At 41.8% G+C, this 17,588-nt stretch overlaps 1 protein-coding gene across 4 annotated transcripts in view; it reads right to left on the bottom strand.

Annotated features, from left to right (window-relative positions):
- Positions 1–17,588, bottom strand: part of INSC (INSC spindle orientation adaptor protein) — a 118,055-nt gene that overhangs the window by 84,852 nt on the left and 15,615 nt on the right. For 3 of the 4 annotated variants that reach the window (XM_074336040.1, XM_074336041.1, XM_074336042.1), the window contains exon 2: positions 3,303–3,403. In XM_074336040.1, the coding sequence (XP_074192141.1) occupies positions 3,303–3,403 (101 nt within the window). Of the gene's footprint in view, positions 1–3,302; positions 3,404–16,215; positions 16,330–17,588 lie in introns of those variants that run through there. The other variant, XM_074336043.1, reaches the window with a different exon arrangement.

The following is a 17,588-nucleotide window of genomic DNA, read 5'->3' as shown; positions in this document are numbered from 1 at the left end:
GGATGTGGCCCATGCACTGGCCCCAGAACACAGACGATTAATAGGTAGGCACAGGGTTGTATTCCTCCAATGTTCTGGGGAGGGCCTGCAATGCTAGGCTGTGAATATATGAAAGGAAATACCCCCTTCTGTTTGCAGCTCACTCTGCCCTATAAGAAATGGAAGGATGAAGACAATTCTAAACAAACATTTTCTCAGGCTGCAGTATTTGTGGCCAGCCAGAACTCCTGGAGTCATGTTAGTTCAGGGTTTTCCTCTCAAGGTATTTGCTGCATAATATCAATTAGAAACCCTATCCTACCTTCAAAGAAAACCATAGTAGTTTCCCCTTATCTGCAGGGATACATTCCAAGACTCCCTGTGGATGCCTGAAACCACGGATAGCACCAAACCCTAGACATAACTATGTTTTTTCCCTATACATACAGGCTTATGATAAAGTTTAATTTCTAAATTAGGCACCGTAAGTGATTAATAATAAATTAGGACAATCATAGCAATATACTGTAATAAAAGTCATGTGAAATATCACCCTGGAAATACCTTATTGCACTGTATTCACCCTTCTTTTTGTGATGCTGTGAGATGATAAAATGTCTATGTGATGAGATGAAGTGAGGTGAATGACGTAGGCATTGTGACAGCGTTAGGCTACTGTTGACCTTCTAACAATATATAACAAGCACTTTACAGGCTTCTCTTTGGCATATTGGAATTGCCAGCATAACCACTCTTGTGCTTTGGGGCCCTTATTAAATAACACAAAAGTTACTTGTACACAAGCACTGTGACAGTCAATCTGATAACGGAGGCGGCTACTAAGTGACTAATGGGCAGGTAGTGTCTACAGCGTGGAAGTTCTGGACAAAAGGATGACTCATGTCCCAGGCGAGACAGAGCAAGGCGGCATAAGATTTAATCATGAGACTCAGAACAGCACACAATTTAAAACTTATGAATTGTTTATTTCTGGAATTTTCCATTTAATATTTTCAGACCTTGGATGACCATGGATAACTGAAATCTAATTTCTAAATCATTTTTGTGTAATTTAATTTTCTTTTATCCTAACTTCTGAGGAAGTTGGGAATGGGCGAGAGAGAGAGAGAGAGAGAGAGAAAGAGAGAGAGAGAGAGAGAGAGAGGTGTTTCCCAGAGGTTGAAAGGGTGCCAGGATCTGATCTACCTTAGCCCCATAGTTTCTACTCTGGGACCTACTCTTCCCCTGAAGAAGACCTTAACATTGATGCAGCATTTCCTGTGTGCAGGCAGGTGTTGTATACACATCACCTTAAATTCTCACAACAACCCAGTGACGTAAGTATACATATCCCCACTGGATAGCTAAAGAAACAAAAGCCCAAAGATACAGCTAATAAGTAACAGAACCAAGAATCAAGTTGAGGCAGTCCCAGCTCCTAACCAGTCTTAAACAGCCCTGTGATGACAGCTTCCCCACCCTCAGCACAGAATCTGATCTGGCCGTCCCAGGACCCATGAGGTTCTGTGGAGATGTCCCAACACACAATTGCCGGAGCTGCCACTGCCCATGTAGCTACATAGGTACCGACTTACGGCCTGGTTGGGACAGGAGCTGGGAAGACTACGATCTCACTTTATCTGAACCAGTTCCACTTTCTCCTGGTTTAAAATATTAGGTTGCTGTGCGCGTCTGTCTGTGATTTCTTATTTTCTCAGTGAAGCCACTTGCCAAGAGAGGTCGGAGGAGGGATTCCTAGACGAATTCGCTAGGGTCACCTACATGAAGAGTCACAGGGGAACTTGATAAACAATAGCTCCCCCTGTGCAGCTCTCACTGCATGACAGACACTTTGCACATATTGACTCATTTAATCCGTACATCAACATTATGAAGTAGGTACCATTATCACCCCCATTTTGTACATGAGGGAACCAAGCAGCTGATGGGGTTGGAGAACGTGCACAAGGTCACACAGCTAGTGAGAGGGAGAGCCTGGCTTCGAAGGCAGGCAGGCATGTCAAAGCTGAGGATGCTCACCTCCTAAAAGGCCATCAGCCATTCCAAGCCAAGTTCCCGACTCTGAGAACTCACATGGGTCCTGACAGGTGTGCCTCTCACAACCTCTCAGCTCTACCTTAGACACACTCGTGGGAAGATGTTTGGGCCCAGATAGGACCCCTTATTCTCAGCTTCAGGCTGCACAGGAAACTCTATATTTCTAACAGTGTTCTCAGCCCTCAGTAATACGCACGAGCAGGTTTCATACCCTTAACTCTTTTTCGTAACGATGACTTTGGGGGGAAGAGATTGATGCCCTCATAGACGTTAACCTAGTTCTAGTAGACTTTTAGCAAATATTTAATAATTTTTTTCTGATTTTGAAAGCAACACATATTCAATTTTTTTAAAAAAAAAAGTAATCAAAAACCAAACACACAATATAAAAAGAAATGATATAATAAGTAGAAATCCCCTGTAATTCAGGTGGAAAGTTAAGGATAGAGCAAAAGTAAGCTGTCAGTAATACATGTAATATATAAAACAAAACAAAGCAACAAAGGCTTAACAGTCTTGCAAAAAGGCTACTTGGATTCTGTTGCCCCATTATAATGTGTTGGGGGAAAAAAAAAAAAAAAAGCCTAGGCAGAAGCCCTGAGCACTCAGGTTGCAAAGTTCCTCCGAAGAACAAACCTGCATTAGTATGGCCACCTCCCCAGTTTGCCCAGGATGGAGGAGTTTCCAAGGATACAGAACTTTCAATGCCAAAATCAGGACAGTCCTGGGTAAATGAGGACGTTTGGTCACCAGAGATTTGGTGCCCTGGTACTTTTACCTTTGGTTCTTGTTCTGACTTCCAGGACCAGCCAGGTCTCCATACCTTTCAGCTGCGTAAAGGAGACTCTGGGGCCCCCAAGTCTCTCCTTTTTCTTATCTCATCATCTGCCCTTCACCTTCCGCTCAGTGTATCCTTTCCTTACCCTTCCAGCCCCCTACTGCCCAACTCAGGGCAACAAGTATTTCCCAAGGATCCTCTCTGTGCTCAGCTCCCTCCCTGGGGGAAAGAGAAGACACCTAAGCGTAGACTGACCCAAGAGGCTCAAAGGGAAAATTCACTAACCCCAAGTGCCCTCCTTCTCCAGTGACCCCAACTTCCTGGCCTAGGAGGAATCAGGAAGCTCCTCTGGGGTCCCCTATCTTAGCAGCACACCCCACTCGATCATTGTCTTCATTGTCTGCCTGGATCTTAGACTGCAGCTCCTTGGGAGGTAGGATGTGCCTGATTCACAGGTCTGGCCCTGAGGGACAGCTGTGTGACTTACCGCTGACCAGGCAGGGGGATGGCATCCAGGTGGCGACCTCCAGGCAGCGCCATCATGTTGATCCCAATCTGTAGCAAAGCCTGCCCACAGCGGTCGGGGCCCTGGAAAGAGAGGGCAGGATGGGACCAATGAGGGAGGGCCCAGAGAAAGCAGGCACATTCACTTTCTCTCCTGGGTCCTGGCCACGAGGCAGGTGCGGAGGAAAGACCCCCTCGCCCTTCTCTGCTTTTTGGACCAGTTTACATCCCACTGTACTCACACAAGTGATGCAGGACTCAGCTGTGATCTCGGTTCTAAGTCCCTCGTCCACTACAAACTGTACAATCTTTTATCTCCCATTATCAAATATTTGCCTGACCCTTTTTGCTTTGTAACCAATATTGGAACACACAGACCAGCAAATATGACATGGGAAAAATGTATACTTAAAAAGTGTCTATGGTTTATCTGAAATTCACATTTTACGGAACATCCTACATTGTTTGCTAAATCTGGCTACTCTACCTGCTAGTTCCGTCCCTATATACCATTGCAGCCCTGGGTTGTTCACTTTGATTAAGCTTGGAGAATGTGACTCTGTCATGGACATGGTGGTTGCTTCCCCAAAGCCATTCCACTTCAAATGATGTAAATTCACCCAAACTGCCAGTAATTAGTTCAGGAATAGGCAGGTGACTCAATTCGTACCAATGAGCCATGACAGAATTGCTTCCAGAAAAAATGTGGTTTCTCCTGTGAGCCACAAGGTGAGACAGTATGTCTCCCATTGGACCTGAACAAGGACACTCATCACTTCATTACTGCTAGAAACGATCTTGCAATCAGGCAAGGAACGAGCTGGAGAAAAGAAAACTGGGTCCTTGATCACTGAACCACTGAATCAACCAACCACGGAGGGGCCCACCTGTTGGCTTCCTATTATGTAAGATAATGAAGTTCTTGTTGTTAACGTGAGGATTTGGGTTCTGCACAGACAAAAGCAGCCTCACTGGTAAAGGAGAACCAGGTTGCAGGGGCTCCAATCCCAGCACTGAGGACCGACCTGGCTTGCCTGTGTTTCACGGGTTGGATCAAGACAATAGCATCCTTCCTCCTCCACAAAACCAGCAGCCCACCTGTTTGTCTCCTCCTGCCTGTCTTGCCCCTTCCCCATTTCTCTAGGCCAACTCCTTCTTCAAGCCAATAAAGAAGCCCTCCCTGAGGAAAATAGAGATTCTGTCACCATTGCCTGGGTAAAGTAATAAAAGACAGGGTTGGCTGTCACCTGGCATGCTCTGAGCTTGAGGACAGCAGATTTCAAGACATTCAGAGAAAACACCAGTATGAACTTGTGGAAAGATACAGCAGAGCAGGATGAGATAAGCCTAATAAAATTAAACTCTTACTCTGTGATTACAAGTGACCCTTATGAGAAAAGAACGTAGGAGGACTTTAATTAATAGTGATGTGGCTGGACATAAAGTACCCCTTATGATGCTTGGAATGAAAAATTAATGCGTCAATCTGAAAAGTATGGGGAGGCAGGAGCCCAGAATAAACTATGGCTTTAGATAATACCAGAGACTCATTGCCACTTTCATTGTCTGTGGGCCCCTCTAGACTGTGAGTCCCTTGAGGGCAAGAACCACTTGTGTTCCTGGCACTGAGTGAAGAGCCGGACACTTAGCAAGCACTCTATGTGCCTGTTGAAAAGATAAGTGGAATGAATTTTTAATACCTTTATGTTGCACCTTAACTTTTCATCTGTAACTGAGACTAATAACTACTTTACAGAACTTTGTAACAATGACATGAGATAAGGAATATGGAAGTGTCAGGCCAGGATGAGAGCTAAATAAATAAAAGCTGTTATTATTATTATTATGTCCTCAGAGTCTGCTGTATGTGCCCCGCGATCAGATAAAGGAGATGCAGAAAATAAGATAAGGCGTATGAAACACCGATCACAATGACAGCATGCGTCAGAAGTCGTAGCATTGTTATTTCTCTCATTATTACCATTATTGAGAAAGTATATTTTGGGAACCCAGTGAGTCAGCAGCCTGAAAAGTATGGCACAAAAGAAAAAGCTAGAAATAACAAAATGAGGTATCTGTTCTCTTTGTAATATATTTGACTAACTTCTCTGAGTGAACGCTATGATGTGATCAGAGAGCAGTAAACAAGCAGATCTTATTTTACCTCCGTCTTTATCACAGAGAGGAAAAGGGAGAAGAGAAAAACTGAACGCTTAAGGTAGGTGAGGAGACAGAGAGAAGAAGGAAGTCCAAGGTCCTTTAAAGTGTGAACCCGTTAGGACCCTGTGACAAGATGAAGCGTACCCTAGAATATTAGAGGAACCTCTGGAACTGATTGAGTCGTAGCTGAGGGACCCACACAGAAAGGGAGAGCTGTCGTGAGCAGACGCCTGGATGCAAGCAGATCTGAATTTTGAAGGGGTAGATTCCAGAAACACAACTTGATGACCACGACAGTTTAGAACAGATTCCTAATACCCATCTGTGAGCCCCTTGGATAGGAGCAGTAAGCACAAGAAGCCAGCTAGAGCACAGTAGGAACAAGTCCTGCCCAAACAACCTATTTCTTCTTCGTTAACAACCACAGGGCTCTTAGCTGAGCGAAATGCAATAAACCTAATATGTCTTGATTTTGTTAACACAACCTCGTGAGTTGTCCTTGTCCATCCATTTCATCCATAGCTTCCCAGCGGTTATGCCAGTGGAGGCTGCCAGCTGACGAAAACTTGCTTCATGGGATCACATGTGTCCCCAGAGACTGGAGAGGCCTTTTGGGGACATCTGGGCCATATATGACTTACTCTCCTATTCACAGACTGTACACGTATTACTTACGCCTGCCTCTTTTCCCCAATGGGACAAGACTCCTCTATGTCTGAAATCACATCTTGCTCAAATCATAGCCAAAGCTGGAATTGTGAATCGGATTAGCTCTTGGATGAGAACTCATATTCACTGGGAATGAGAAACAGGTAAGAGAGAATATCAGTAAGATGAGAGCGGGAAGATCAAGAGTTTAACCCCGCTGATGTTCATAAAGTGCCCCTAATAATAGTAGCTAATATTTATTGAGTGCCCAGCCCTGTGCTGCATCCTTCGTGTAGCATTAGCTCATTTAATACTATCATCATCCCCTTGCTACAGATGAGACCTCTGAAATGCAGAGAAATATGCCCGTAGCCCAACATCACACCACTAGCAGGGGACAGGACTAGTATCCAAGTTTTATGATTGGAGGGGAGGTGCTGGAGCAGATGAAGATGACGAGAGCAATAAACAAGTGACACATGCCCAGCATTTGCTAACAGGCAGCCTGACTCCACATTATGGTGGCAACACCCAGTTGCCACCCTTCACAGACAGCCGCCGAGCCCTCGGCGTTCTTACCAGCACCTCCCACTGCTCCCACCTCCCAGACTGTGAGTCCTTCAGCTTCATCTAAGGCCAGCCCTCAGTGACACAGCCAGAGGACAGAAGACAAATCCTCAGAAAAATGAAACAAATCACAAAAACTGCACCCAAATGGTGGGAGAAAGAAGGGCACAGACAGTGAGGACATCCCTTCTGTTCCTCGTTTGTTGGTTCCTTTGGTGAAAGTTATCTGGACAGAGTTATGTGCTCTAAAAGGATCAGGGAAGGGGACACCACAGTCCCAGCTAAAGCCTAAGGTGTCATTAGCTTTATAGAGAAACCTGTTTCAATCATGCAGCCCTCCGGGGAGCCCCCATGGCCTGCTGCCCTTGCAGCCATCCCCTCCCACTGCCCTAAGCTGGTCTCATCCTATGAAGCAGAGACTCAGAGTAGAACCCCTCCAAAGCTACACAGCATGTCCGGAAGCCAAGAATGGATTCAAGGTATTTCCTTGGCCCCACGCAATCTGTCCTCACTGGTGTTGCAAAAGAAATTTAAATTTTGAAGTCTGACAGATCTGGATTCAAATCCTGACTCTGTGGTTCATTAGTACGCGGCCTTGGGAAAATCATCAACCCCCATAAATGTGCTTTCCTCAATTATACCTGCCTCCCAGGAACTTCATAAGGATTAAAATGAGATGACGCACAAAAGTGCCTAATAGATAATATATCATATGCTTGACACGTGGTAGTAGCCTTAAAGAGGTCATGTCCTTCCTCACAGAAGGAGTTGAGACACATGTCTCAGGGCAGAGATTCTACCTTGCCCATGAAAGATGAGAAGGACACACGTAGGAGTGAGAAACAGGAAACTCCATCACGTCCCCGCCACCCCAAGGGCCTTCCTAATTCATTGGCAATCCCACAATAGAACCTGCAGCTTTGGTTCTGCAGGGCTCTTGGCTGTGCCTCCCCCACGAGGAGGGGCTAGTTTACAAGAAAAACTTGAAGCCCTAAGTGTCTCTGATTTAATTCAATGCCTGCTGGGACAGCCGCTCATTTGGACAGCTCATTTCTCTCTTGCATCCCATTAGAGGCAACCCTTGCTCACCTCCATTTGGCTAACAAGCCAGCCTGGGCTCTGGAGGAAATGGAGGCTATTTACAGTAAATTATTCAATTAGAACCAGGAGCAAGGGCGGTTTCTGCCGTTGTCTAATGGGCCAATCCGAGTAGAGCTGAAGGCAGGGCTAGGATTGTTTAATCTGCAGAATCCATTAGGACTGTCAACAGGGGCAGGACAGTAAATATTGTGGAAAGCAGTTAAGCTCTCACCAAAGCGCTAGACAGGAGGAGGCAGCTTGGCGGTGGGGGTGAGGGTGTTAGGAGAGGAATGAGACCTGGGGAGTTAGTCAAGTCCCTCATTATATGATCCCCTACCCCCTCTTTATTTCTCCTCCCATAGAATTGATCACAATTGTAATTAAACAATTAACTGGAAAATTAGTAGCTTAACGTCTTTATCCCCTGAGTGTCACCGGGTCAGGGACTAGAGGTCTGTCCTGCTTACTGCTATATCCCCCATCCCTCCTTGCTGACACAGTGCCTGAACCATCAGATCAATCAACACTTGCTGACTGACTGGGTAGGTTCTTGTTGAAGGAACCTCAGCGTCCTCACTGGTCATGGGGGACAAAGGCACCTATTTCATCAGGTGTTATGAGTGCTCAGGGAGACGATTGTGTGAGGGCCTTATGCAACAACTCACATACATGCTGCCTGGAAGGGGCTCTGCACCTTCACGTTCATTGAGACACAGCTGCCTGTCCCTCCTGAGTTCCTGTAGTCCTCACTGTCTGCTTATACCCAGCTGGGCAGCCTCCGTCCTACCCCCAGCTCTGTGCTCATTAGGTTTTCCAGAGAGACAGACAGATGGGCCAACAGCCAATCCCAATGCTGTATGAAAACTGCAATAACAGGTAACCAAGGGGATGCTCTATGAGGTCCAGAGGGCTTCCAAGCAGTACTAGGTGAGAAGGGAACATGGGAAGAAGGGGTCAGGGAAAGTTTTTCAAGACATGACCCCAAAGCTGGCATTGGAAGGAATGTGGAAATAGAGGAAGGAGAAGGGGCTGGAAGGAAGAGAATGCAGGCAAAGGGAAGAGCACATGAAAAGAACAGAATCATGAGCACGGAAGTGTTCCTAAAAGGCTGGAGCATGCTGGGCCGGTGGTGGAGTTCAGAGGGAACTATCCCTTGGCATGGGATTGCAGAAAAAGGAGTAGCACTACCTGCTGGGAGAGTAGGAGAGACTTCTTAGAGGAGCGGACACCTGAACTCGGTCTTAAATGCAAGGTGGGATTCTGCCACGTAAAGATGGGACAAGGACATTAAGTGCCAGGATAGCAGTGTGAGCCACGGCAAGGAGACCAGAAAATGCAGCAGGTATTCAGGGACCCAGATATCTCCCAGGGGGATGGAGAGAAGGTGCCTTTATGACCCTGCATATAAAAGGAATTGGTTTTTGGCTCTGTGCTGTGGGTGGTAGGAAGCCGTTGACAGTGTTTGAACAGGGCAGTGAAGTTATCAGAGGGGAACTTCAGCTCCCATAGTGACCAGTGGAGTGGATGCCCTTGAGGGAGTGAGACCAGCAGCAAGGGTTCATTTAAGAGAAAGAAGCAAGCTCCCAGGGGGACCACGAAAACCTGTAGCTGGAGAGGTGGGGCGCTGGGGATGGAAAGGAGGGTTTCAATGAGCTTTGGGAAGTAACAACAATGAGCCTGGCTCCTCGTGCCCACTTTGGGCCTGTGTTTGACCTGTAGGAGGGTGGCAACAGTCATCAGCGATATTTCAGTATTGCTAGCTGTGGTGGCCAGCATCGTGCAGCAATCAGATACTTTAAGAACGCTCATTCCCAGGGGAGGTGCAAGAACCCAAGCAAGCTGTCACCCGGCCCTGCTGAATGAACTGAGCCTCATGAAATATAGAGAGCTCTGGCTCCCTGGAGGAAGCCCCAATGGCCCCTCACAGCTGCCAGGCGACAGTTCCCAGCAAGTAGGCAGAGCAGACCTCAAGGCTCACAAAGCTGGCCCTTGTCCCCTCAGGCCCTGAAGAACAGGGTTGGACAGCCCAGAAGGACTGTGCATAAGGTAGAGGGGCCCACCCAGACCTCAGCCCCGCTCAGGTTCAAGAGGAAGTTTAAAGGATTGATAAAGGATAAAATGGAAATAATGATGCCTTCCATAGGGCACTCTGTATGGATCAGTGAGATTACATAAATGAAGTACCTGGCACAGAGGGGTGTTCCATATAAAGATTGGTTCCATTTCTCTTCTGGTGAGGACAGAGCCTAGCAATAAGGAGGCAGCCAGACGGAGGCCATTCTGCCACCTCCTGAACTATGTCCAGCTAGTCAACTGCATTTTACTCTTTTAACTGTTTAATCATCCCATTTTACTTTCCAACTTTTCCTGATGTGAATGTTAGCCAACTGCTCCAATGCTCCTCAGCTCTGATTTGCAAAAGTGAGAGCCCTCTCTCCCTGGGCCCCGGTCCCAGGGTGCTAAAATTAACAATAAGTATACTTTAAGCTAATGACTTACTGGTTGTGGCTGCCATGAATAGACATAATTCTCAGATAAGGGCCATTAGAGAAAATTGAATAGCTCCAACGTGGTGAAAATTTGGATATATCCTGTTTCATAAATCACAGTCAGAGATCATACTGGGCAAGCTATTTCCCTCTCTGGGTCATCATGAGGACCCAGGTTGAGGGAGTCTACATACCCTTGGGAAAGCGGACGCAGGAGAGAGAACTGTACAATGTTTTGTAGTTTCACAAGTATAATTTTCTCTTATTTCTAAAGCCATGAGCAGATGATAGTGCTTCCTCAACAACCACAATAATCCAACCTTCGTCTCTGATTTGATTTCCTTCCCAAATCCCGCAAACTGGAGTTTGCTCAATAACATTTGGAAAGCAACATGATGATTGCATGGACATCCAAAGTTCAGGCTTGGGGTTCCCATCCCAGTTCTGCCTCTTCCTGAACCTCTCTGACCTTTAGCATCTTCATCTGTAAAATGGGAAAAGGATCTCTTCTCAGGGTTGTTGTTAAAATCAATAAGCTCATGTATCTTGCATGATACTTATAAGACCAAGTGCAATAACAATACAATAAGCTGTTTTGACCCAGGGGGCTATTTAATGGTGCTACACAGGAAGTCTTATGATATCAATCTTTGTGCCCAATGAAAGATCCATTTCCTACACAGACCTCAGGCCCAAAGAGCTGCTTCCCACTAACAGGGATTTAAAAGCAGAATACATTAAATATATTGGGAAGAATAAAAACCTTCCATAGAAGAGATTTGATAAAGAGCTAGTACATAAAGACTATGCTTTGAATAAGCACAAACAGCAACACTAAGATATTTTCTGTGGTTAGTAACGTTGGCCCTGAAGAAATAATTAACATCCTACTCATACTCTGTATGACCTAAGGAGTATGGGACATTCAAAGGGGAATCCAGACCAAACCAGAACCTTGCTTCAGCCACAATGACGAAGGGTTCTCACCAGTTCATTAATGAAAAGGAACCAAAGACAGAGAACCAGAACCCCCTCTAGGGTCACTGTATGTCAATGAAACAACCCAGAGTGTGAACACAACATCATCAATCTCAACAAATCCTACTGTCATTGTCATCACATCCTTAGATAAATAATCTTTTATGTTGGGGTTCATGGACCATCTGGTCAACATTTAACCATTTGAGTTAATTCAGGGGGGCACAGAACAGGTCAAACATGAAAAAGCAGCCCTTTCACAGAATACTGTCTTATTAATGATTAGTATGCCATCAGAGTAGCATCCAAACAGCGCATTGCATGGTGTCCAGTACAATAAATTAGGAGTGCAATAAATTATAGTCATTCCCCAACAGAGTGTTCCATGGTTCTCCAAAAACATTGTTCTCTTCCATAATTCTGTGCATTGGTCATGGCACCCCAGCACATCCAGGCTGAAATCTCCTCGATTCTCTTTTTCTATCTCCAGGTAATACCAGTGTTTTAGGACTCAGTCTAACCTCACCTCATCTGGGAGGCCTTCTCCAACCACCCTAACCTATAGTAATTCCTCCTTCCAAACAGTTACCAAGGAATAAATAAAACTGTGAGGTCTTAAACAACTTTAAATTATATTGTAATAGAAGGTATGCTTTCTCCCTGGTCCCTCTCTCTTCCCCTCTCCACCTACTGAATGATGCCAGAGAAATCAGAAAGCCCCAATACGGCAAGGCCAATAGGTGGAAGAAGATGAGTCCTAAATCACAGTTTGGAATAGAGCCACCTAAGCCACCGCAGTCTGTGGGGCAAGCAAGAAATGAATATAATGTGCTAAGCCACGAACTGGGGGGTTGTTTGTTACTGCAACTAATCTTACTTAACCTGATTAATTGTAAAACTTAAAGTAAATGCTGTATTTAAGGCACCTATAGGTATGCTAGACACTGAAGTCTCTTAATAAACATAAGATCCTTTTCTCTACTTCTTCAGTCTTGTGTTTGTCTACTGACAGTTAACCCTCTAGAAACTGAGTCTAGTTCTCACACTGTACTATACTACGAAGCTCTAGAGAGATTCAATAATTTGCTAAGGTACAGAGCTAGTTAAGTTGAGTGAGGATAAAGACTATACAGTCGGGGTCCAGAAGTGGATGAGGTGAGGGTGAGATGAAACAAATACCTACAAACATTTAAAGTCCTATCAGTTCTGAGACTAAGATTCTGTTTTTCCACCAATGCTTCCTCAGCTCATATGTATCATTTATAATAACAGCTAAAATTTACTACAATCAGGTGGTTCTAAGATGCTTTTTTTTTTCACTTTTTAACATCTGAAATTGAGATGTATGTTTCAGTCAATGGCATCTTGGCATTGTTTCATAGTTTAATTGGAAGCATATTTTCTTTTTTATGAAGTAACAGAACATCTTACAACCTATGACATCTTAAGTTCAATGAAATGTGGCATTGGGCACTATGTGCCAAGCACGCTTCTATATTCTTCACATAAATAAATTAATCCATAGCTCAAAAAGTCCAAAATAATTACTACTATTATTATCCCCATTTGAGAGAGGTTGAAATAAAGATTTAGAGAGAGTCAATAATTTGCTAAGGTATACAGCTCGTCAGTTGAGTGAGGATAAAAACTATACCCTCTGTTTAAGGAACTCCATACCATGCCACTATTTTTAGCACCTGTTTTTTACTTAACAATGGATTCTTCTTACAGGAAAAGGTTCCCCAGAAATTCTATGTTCAGCAATATGGTAGACCATTATTTGAAAATAGTTTTCCATAATAAGCATTTTAAAGGATTGATAAAGATGTTCTTAATGTCTTTAAATGCACCACTGAGCTGGTCCAAATGACATGAGGAGAGCCCAAAAGAAAAGCAAAAGCGGGAACCAAGGATATAATAAGCACGAGTTGAAGAAAGTTTTGCCCGGAGAACATCTGCTGAATGTTGTATTACCTAAGCTTCTGCTTCATGTGTGTATGGGACAGTGAAGTCTAGGGACAAAGCCGGGGACTAGGGAGAGATTAAAATCGGGGCCAGAATTTCAGTATAAGGATAAATTAGAAATAAATATTTTACACAATAAGTACGAGAAAAGTTGTCTGTCCCAGCTTTGGTGCTGAGTAAAAGGAACTAAAATCTCTCTTAAGAATTAATGATCACAATATGACCTTCACATAGGTTTGTGACCTAAACACACATTATCTGTGAGGAGGAATAAAAACTCAATTAAAGACTTTAGTTTCAAGAAATAAAAGAGAATCTTGGAAACATTTTCAAGGAACAAAGTCTATGAAATATAGCCAAGCAGATTTGAGAATGAACCAAATTAAATTCTATAAATTAAGAACGTAATAATTAAAATGAAAAACTCATTGGACAAATTAATCACAGCTAAAGAATAGACTGGTGTATTAAAAGATAGAACAAAAGAAATTATCCAAAATGCAGCCCTGAGAGACAAAAGAGAGAAAATATGAGAGAAACTAAAGCTCAAGAATAGAGAATAAAGTAGTCTAACAAGTATCTAATCAGATTTTCAAAGAGAGATAAGAGATAAAAATAGGTTAAAAAAAGTGATATTCAAAGAAATAGTGACTGAAAATTTTCCTAGAATTTTTGAAAGACAAAATAACTTTCAAATCCAGAATCCCAACGAATCCTAAGCTGGAAAAATACAAAAGAAACACACCTTAGACAATTCACCAGACTAAAGAACACCAAAGAGAGAAAGCAGATCAACAGGTGACCACTTAATACCAATGATGAAAGTCAGCAGACAATAAGAAAAGATTTAATTACAGATAACAATTGTCCTAAAATTCTATACCCAGAGAAACTCTCTGTGAAGAATAAGGAACAAATAAGTGTATCTTCAAAGAAGTAAAAATCCCACACTAAAGGAAATTCTAAAAGATTTACTTCAAGCAGAAAAAATGTAACACCAGATGAAAGGTTTGAGATATAAGAAAGAATGATGAGCAAACTTACATGTAACTATATGAGTAAATTCAAACAAACTTGGACTACAAGAAACAATCAGAATACCTCATTTGTGGGATAAGGAAAAAGCATCTAAAATATTGTAAGTAAACTCAGCAGGGAATGACTAAAGAAAGGTAAAGTGTTCTAAGGTGCTTTTATTTTGAGAGGAGGAAATAGAGATGCAAATTAATTTTAGCTTCATTAGGTTATTATTAATGCTGTAATATCTAGGGTAACCAACTAAAATGATATACATAGAGAAAGAAATAGACATTACTCTTCAAACATGTAGAGGAGGGAAAATAAATGGGCAATAAAGAAAGAAAAACAAAAGAAGACAGAAATGTGTAGGAGGGAGAATCAATGTATAACAGCAATCACAATGAGGAGAGATGAACTAAACTAGCCACTTGTAAGCAAAGATTATAATGCAATGCATTAAGGGGTGGGGGGAATACAGGAGAAAACAAGAGAGAAAGAGAGAGAGAAAGTGTCCTGGCTACAAGAAATATCCCTAAAACAAAAGACCCCAAACAACTTAAAGGTTAAAAAAGATATACCATGTAAATATTTACCTAAAGAATTCTGATGCTAATGTATTCATATAATACAAAACAAACTTTGAGACAATAAGCATTATAAAGAGATTCACTACATAAAAATTAAAAGTTCAGCCCATCAAGAAGATTTAATAATGAGGATGCACCTAATGACAATAATACTGTCTTAAATCATACAGAGTAAAAACTGATAAAAAATTTCAAGGAGAAATGAACAAGTATGGAATCACAGATGGATATTCCAACACAATTCTGTCATTAATTAATAGGTCAAGCCAAAAAATTATCAGTAAAAATATAGGCGATTTTTATGGCATAATTAAGTTAGATTTAATGTTTATGAATAGAACACTGCATCAACTTATCGAGAATACACATCCTTTACAAGGATTCATGAATCATTTTTTTAATGACTAGTGTCTAGATCTTAAAGCAAGCCTCAGCAAATTTCAAATGATTGGTTTCCTACGGATTGCAGTTTCTACCCCAATATAAATATCCCCATACAATTGGACATTTTAAACATAAAAATAATTGGTCAAAGAAGAAATTATAACAGAAATTAGAAAACAAACCTGAATAATTATGAAAATACACATATAAAAATCATATAGTATACAGATAAATAGAATTAAGAGCAAAAATTACAGTTTTAAATGAGAAAATCTGAAAATTAGAAAAATGTCTAACTTCTAACAACATAAGAAATGTTAAAAAGAAGAGGAGAATAATTCCAAAGAAAATAGCAGAAGAAAAATATCAACACAGTAGCAAACATTAAGCAAAGCACAATAAAAGCACAAAACAAAATGTAAACATAAACAAAATAATCAATAAAGTAAAAGTTAGTTTTTGAAAACACAAATAAAACAGACAAGCTTCTGGTAAGATCAGAAAAATAAAAGAAAGGAAACATAAATAATCAATATTAGCAATAAGAGGGAGTTTATTACTACAGAAGCAGCAGAGATAAAAGATTGCAATTGCACTGAAATCATAAATAAACTAGATAAATTCCTAGAAAAAGACAATTTGCCAGAATTGACTCAAGAAGAAATAGATCTATAACCAGTAAATAAATTAATCAATACTTTAAAAATCTTCCCATGAGGAAAATACCATGCAGAGATTCACAGGTGAATTTCTATCATTCAAAGGAAAGATAAACTTACCCAAACTCTTCCAAAGAATAAGAGAAAACCACTTCAATTCATTTTTGAGACTGACATAATTTTGATACTGAAACTAAACTGGAACACAAGAAAGGAAATGTATAGGCCACTCTCACACTAAACAAAATGTTAGTAAACAGAATCCAGCTTTAAATGAAAAAGATAATACATCATACATTGGGTTTAGCCTCAAAATACATGACTGTTTTAACATTAGATAACAGATTAATGAAACTCACCGCATTAATAGGCAAAAGAAGAAAAAACTTATGATCATCTCAATAGATGAAAAAAAATAATTTTACAAAATTCAACAGCCATTCATAACAAAACCTTTTAGCAAACTATAAATACAAGAGACCTTCCTTAAACTGACTAAATAGCATTTCAAAAAAAAAAAAAAAAAACCAGAAAGGACATACATAATGATGACATGTTGAAAGCATTTCCTGTGAGATCAGAAATAAAATTAAAATGCCTAGCTCCCACCAACTTCTATTCATTATTGTGTTATAGATCTTATCTAGTGTAGAAGGAAAGACAATGTATAAGAGTGGAAAGAAACAAAACTGTCATTATTTGCAGTTGATGTGACAGTCCACAGGGCTGCCACATCTGTCTATGCAGAGCAGCGCACAGCCCAGGAAGTGTGTGGAGGCTGAAATGGGCCTCAGCTGTGCCCACCCAGCCCCACGCCCTCCACAGGGCTGAGTCCAGCAGACACAGACCTGCAGCCCACTTGGTAAGCCGGTAAGCCAAGTCTCCATGGGTCTCCGTCTCCCCGCAAATGGCTTCTTTCCCTAATTCTTATAAAAATGTAGCATGAACTAGCAAGTCACCCTCACTGTCAATGTAAAAAACCCAAAAGTATTTACAAATAAATTATTGTAATTCATAAAAGGGCTTAGAGAGTTGGCTAGGAATGAATATACAAAAGTCAAGTACTGTATAATCCTAGATACCAGAACAAAAATATAAAGTGAAATTTAGAAAGAAGACATTCACAAGAGCAGTGACAATATATTAGGTATATAAAAATGAATCTTAAAATGCACAAGTCCTTTATTGAGAAAATTATGAAATATTATGAAAAGATATTTCAAAAGGCCAAAATAAATGAAGAGGTATTTCATTTATTTAGAAAGGAAAATGTCAATTCACACAAAGTGATCTATAGATTCAATGCAATCCCAATCAAATCCCCATGAGATTTTTTCCCTAGACTTTGATGAGATGAATCTGAAATGTACGACCAAGAATATTTCTGAAAAAGAAAAAGAAATGAGGGGGCCTTTTCTGCTAGATAATAAGTCTTATTTTCAAATAGTAAATACAGTATGATAGTGATGCTGGAATAAACTTAGAGAATTGAATAGCGAGCTCCAAAATAGACCAAAGGAAATGGGGATACTTGATTAAAGACAGGGGTGGGGAAACTGAGGGAGACAGAGACAGAGCACACACACACACCTCAAACCAGAAGCAGAAAGTGCATTGGGTGAAGGGGGAGGTGATGCCCACTGTTGTCCCTGCTTCGTATATGAGGGGAAAGCTCCTTCTTGCCCACGTGTTCCTGCCCCTCAGGCTCCCTGTTGCCCCAAAGCAAAGATCT

The sequence above is a fragment of the Rhinolophus sinicus genome, linkage group LG06 (assembly GCF_036562045.2).
Source record: "Rhinolophus sinicus isolate RSC01 linkage group LG06, ASM3656204v1, whole genome shotgun sequence".
NCBI classification, from domain to species: domain Eukaryota; kingdom Metazoa; phylum Chordata; class Mammalia; order Chiroptera; family Rhinolophidae; genus Rhinolophus; species Rhinolophus sinicus.
The sequence above is the reverse complement of the archived record's forward strand: the minus strand, read 5'-3'. Positions and strand labels throughout refer to the sequence as shown.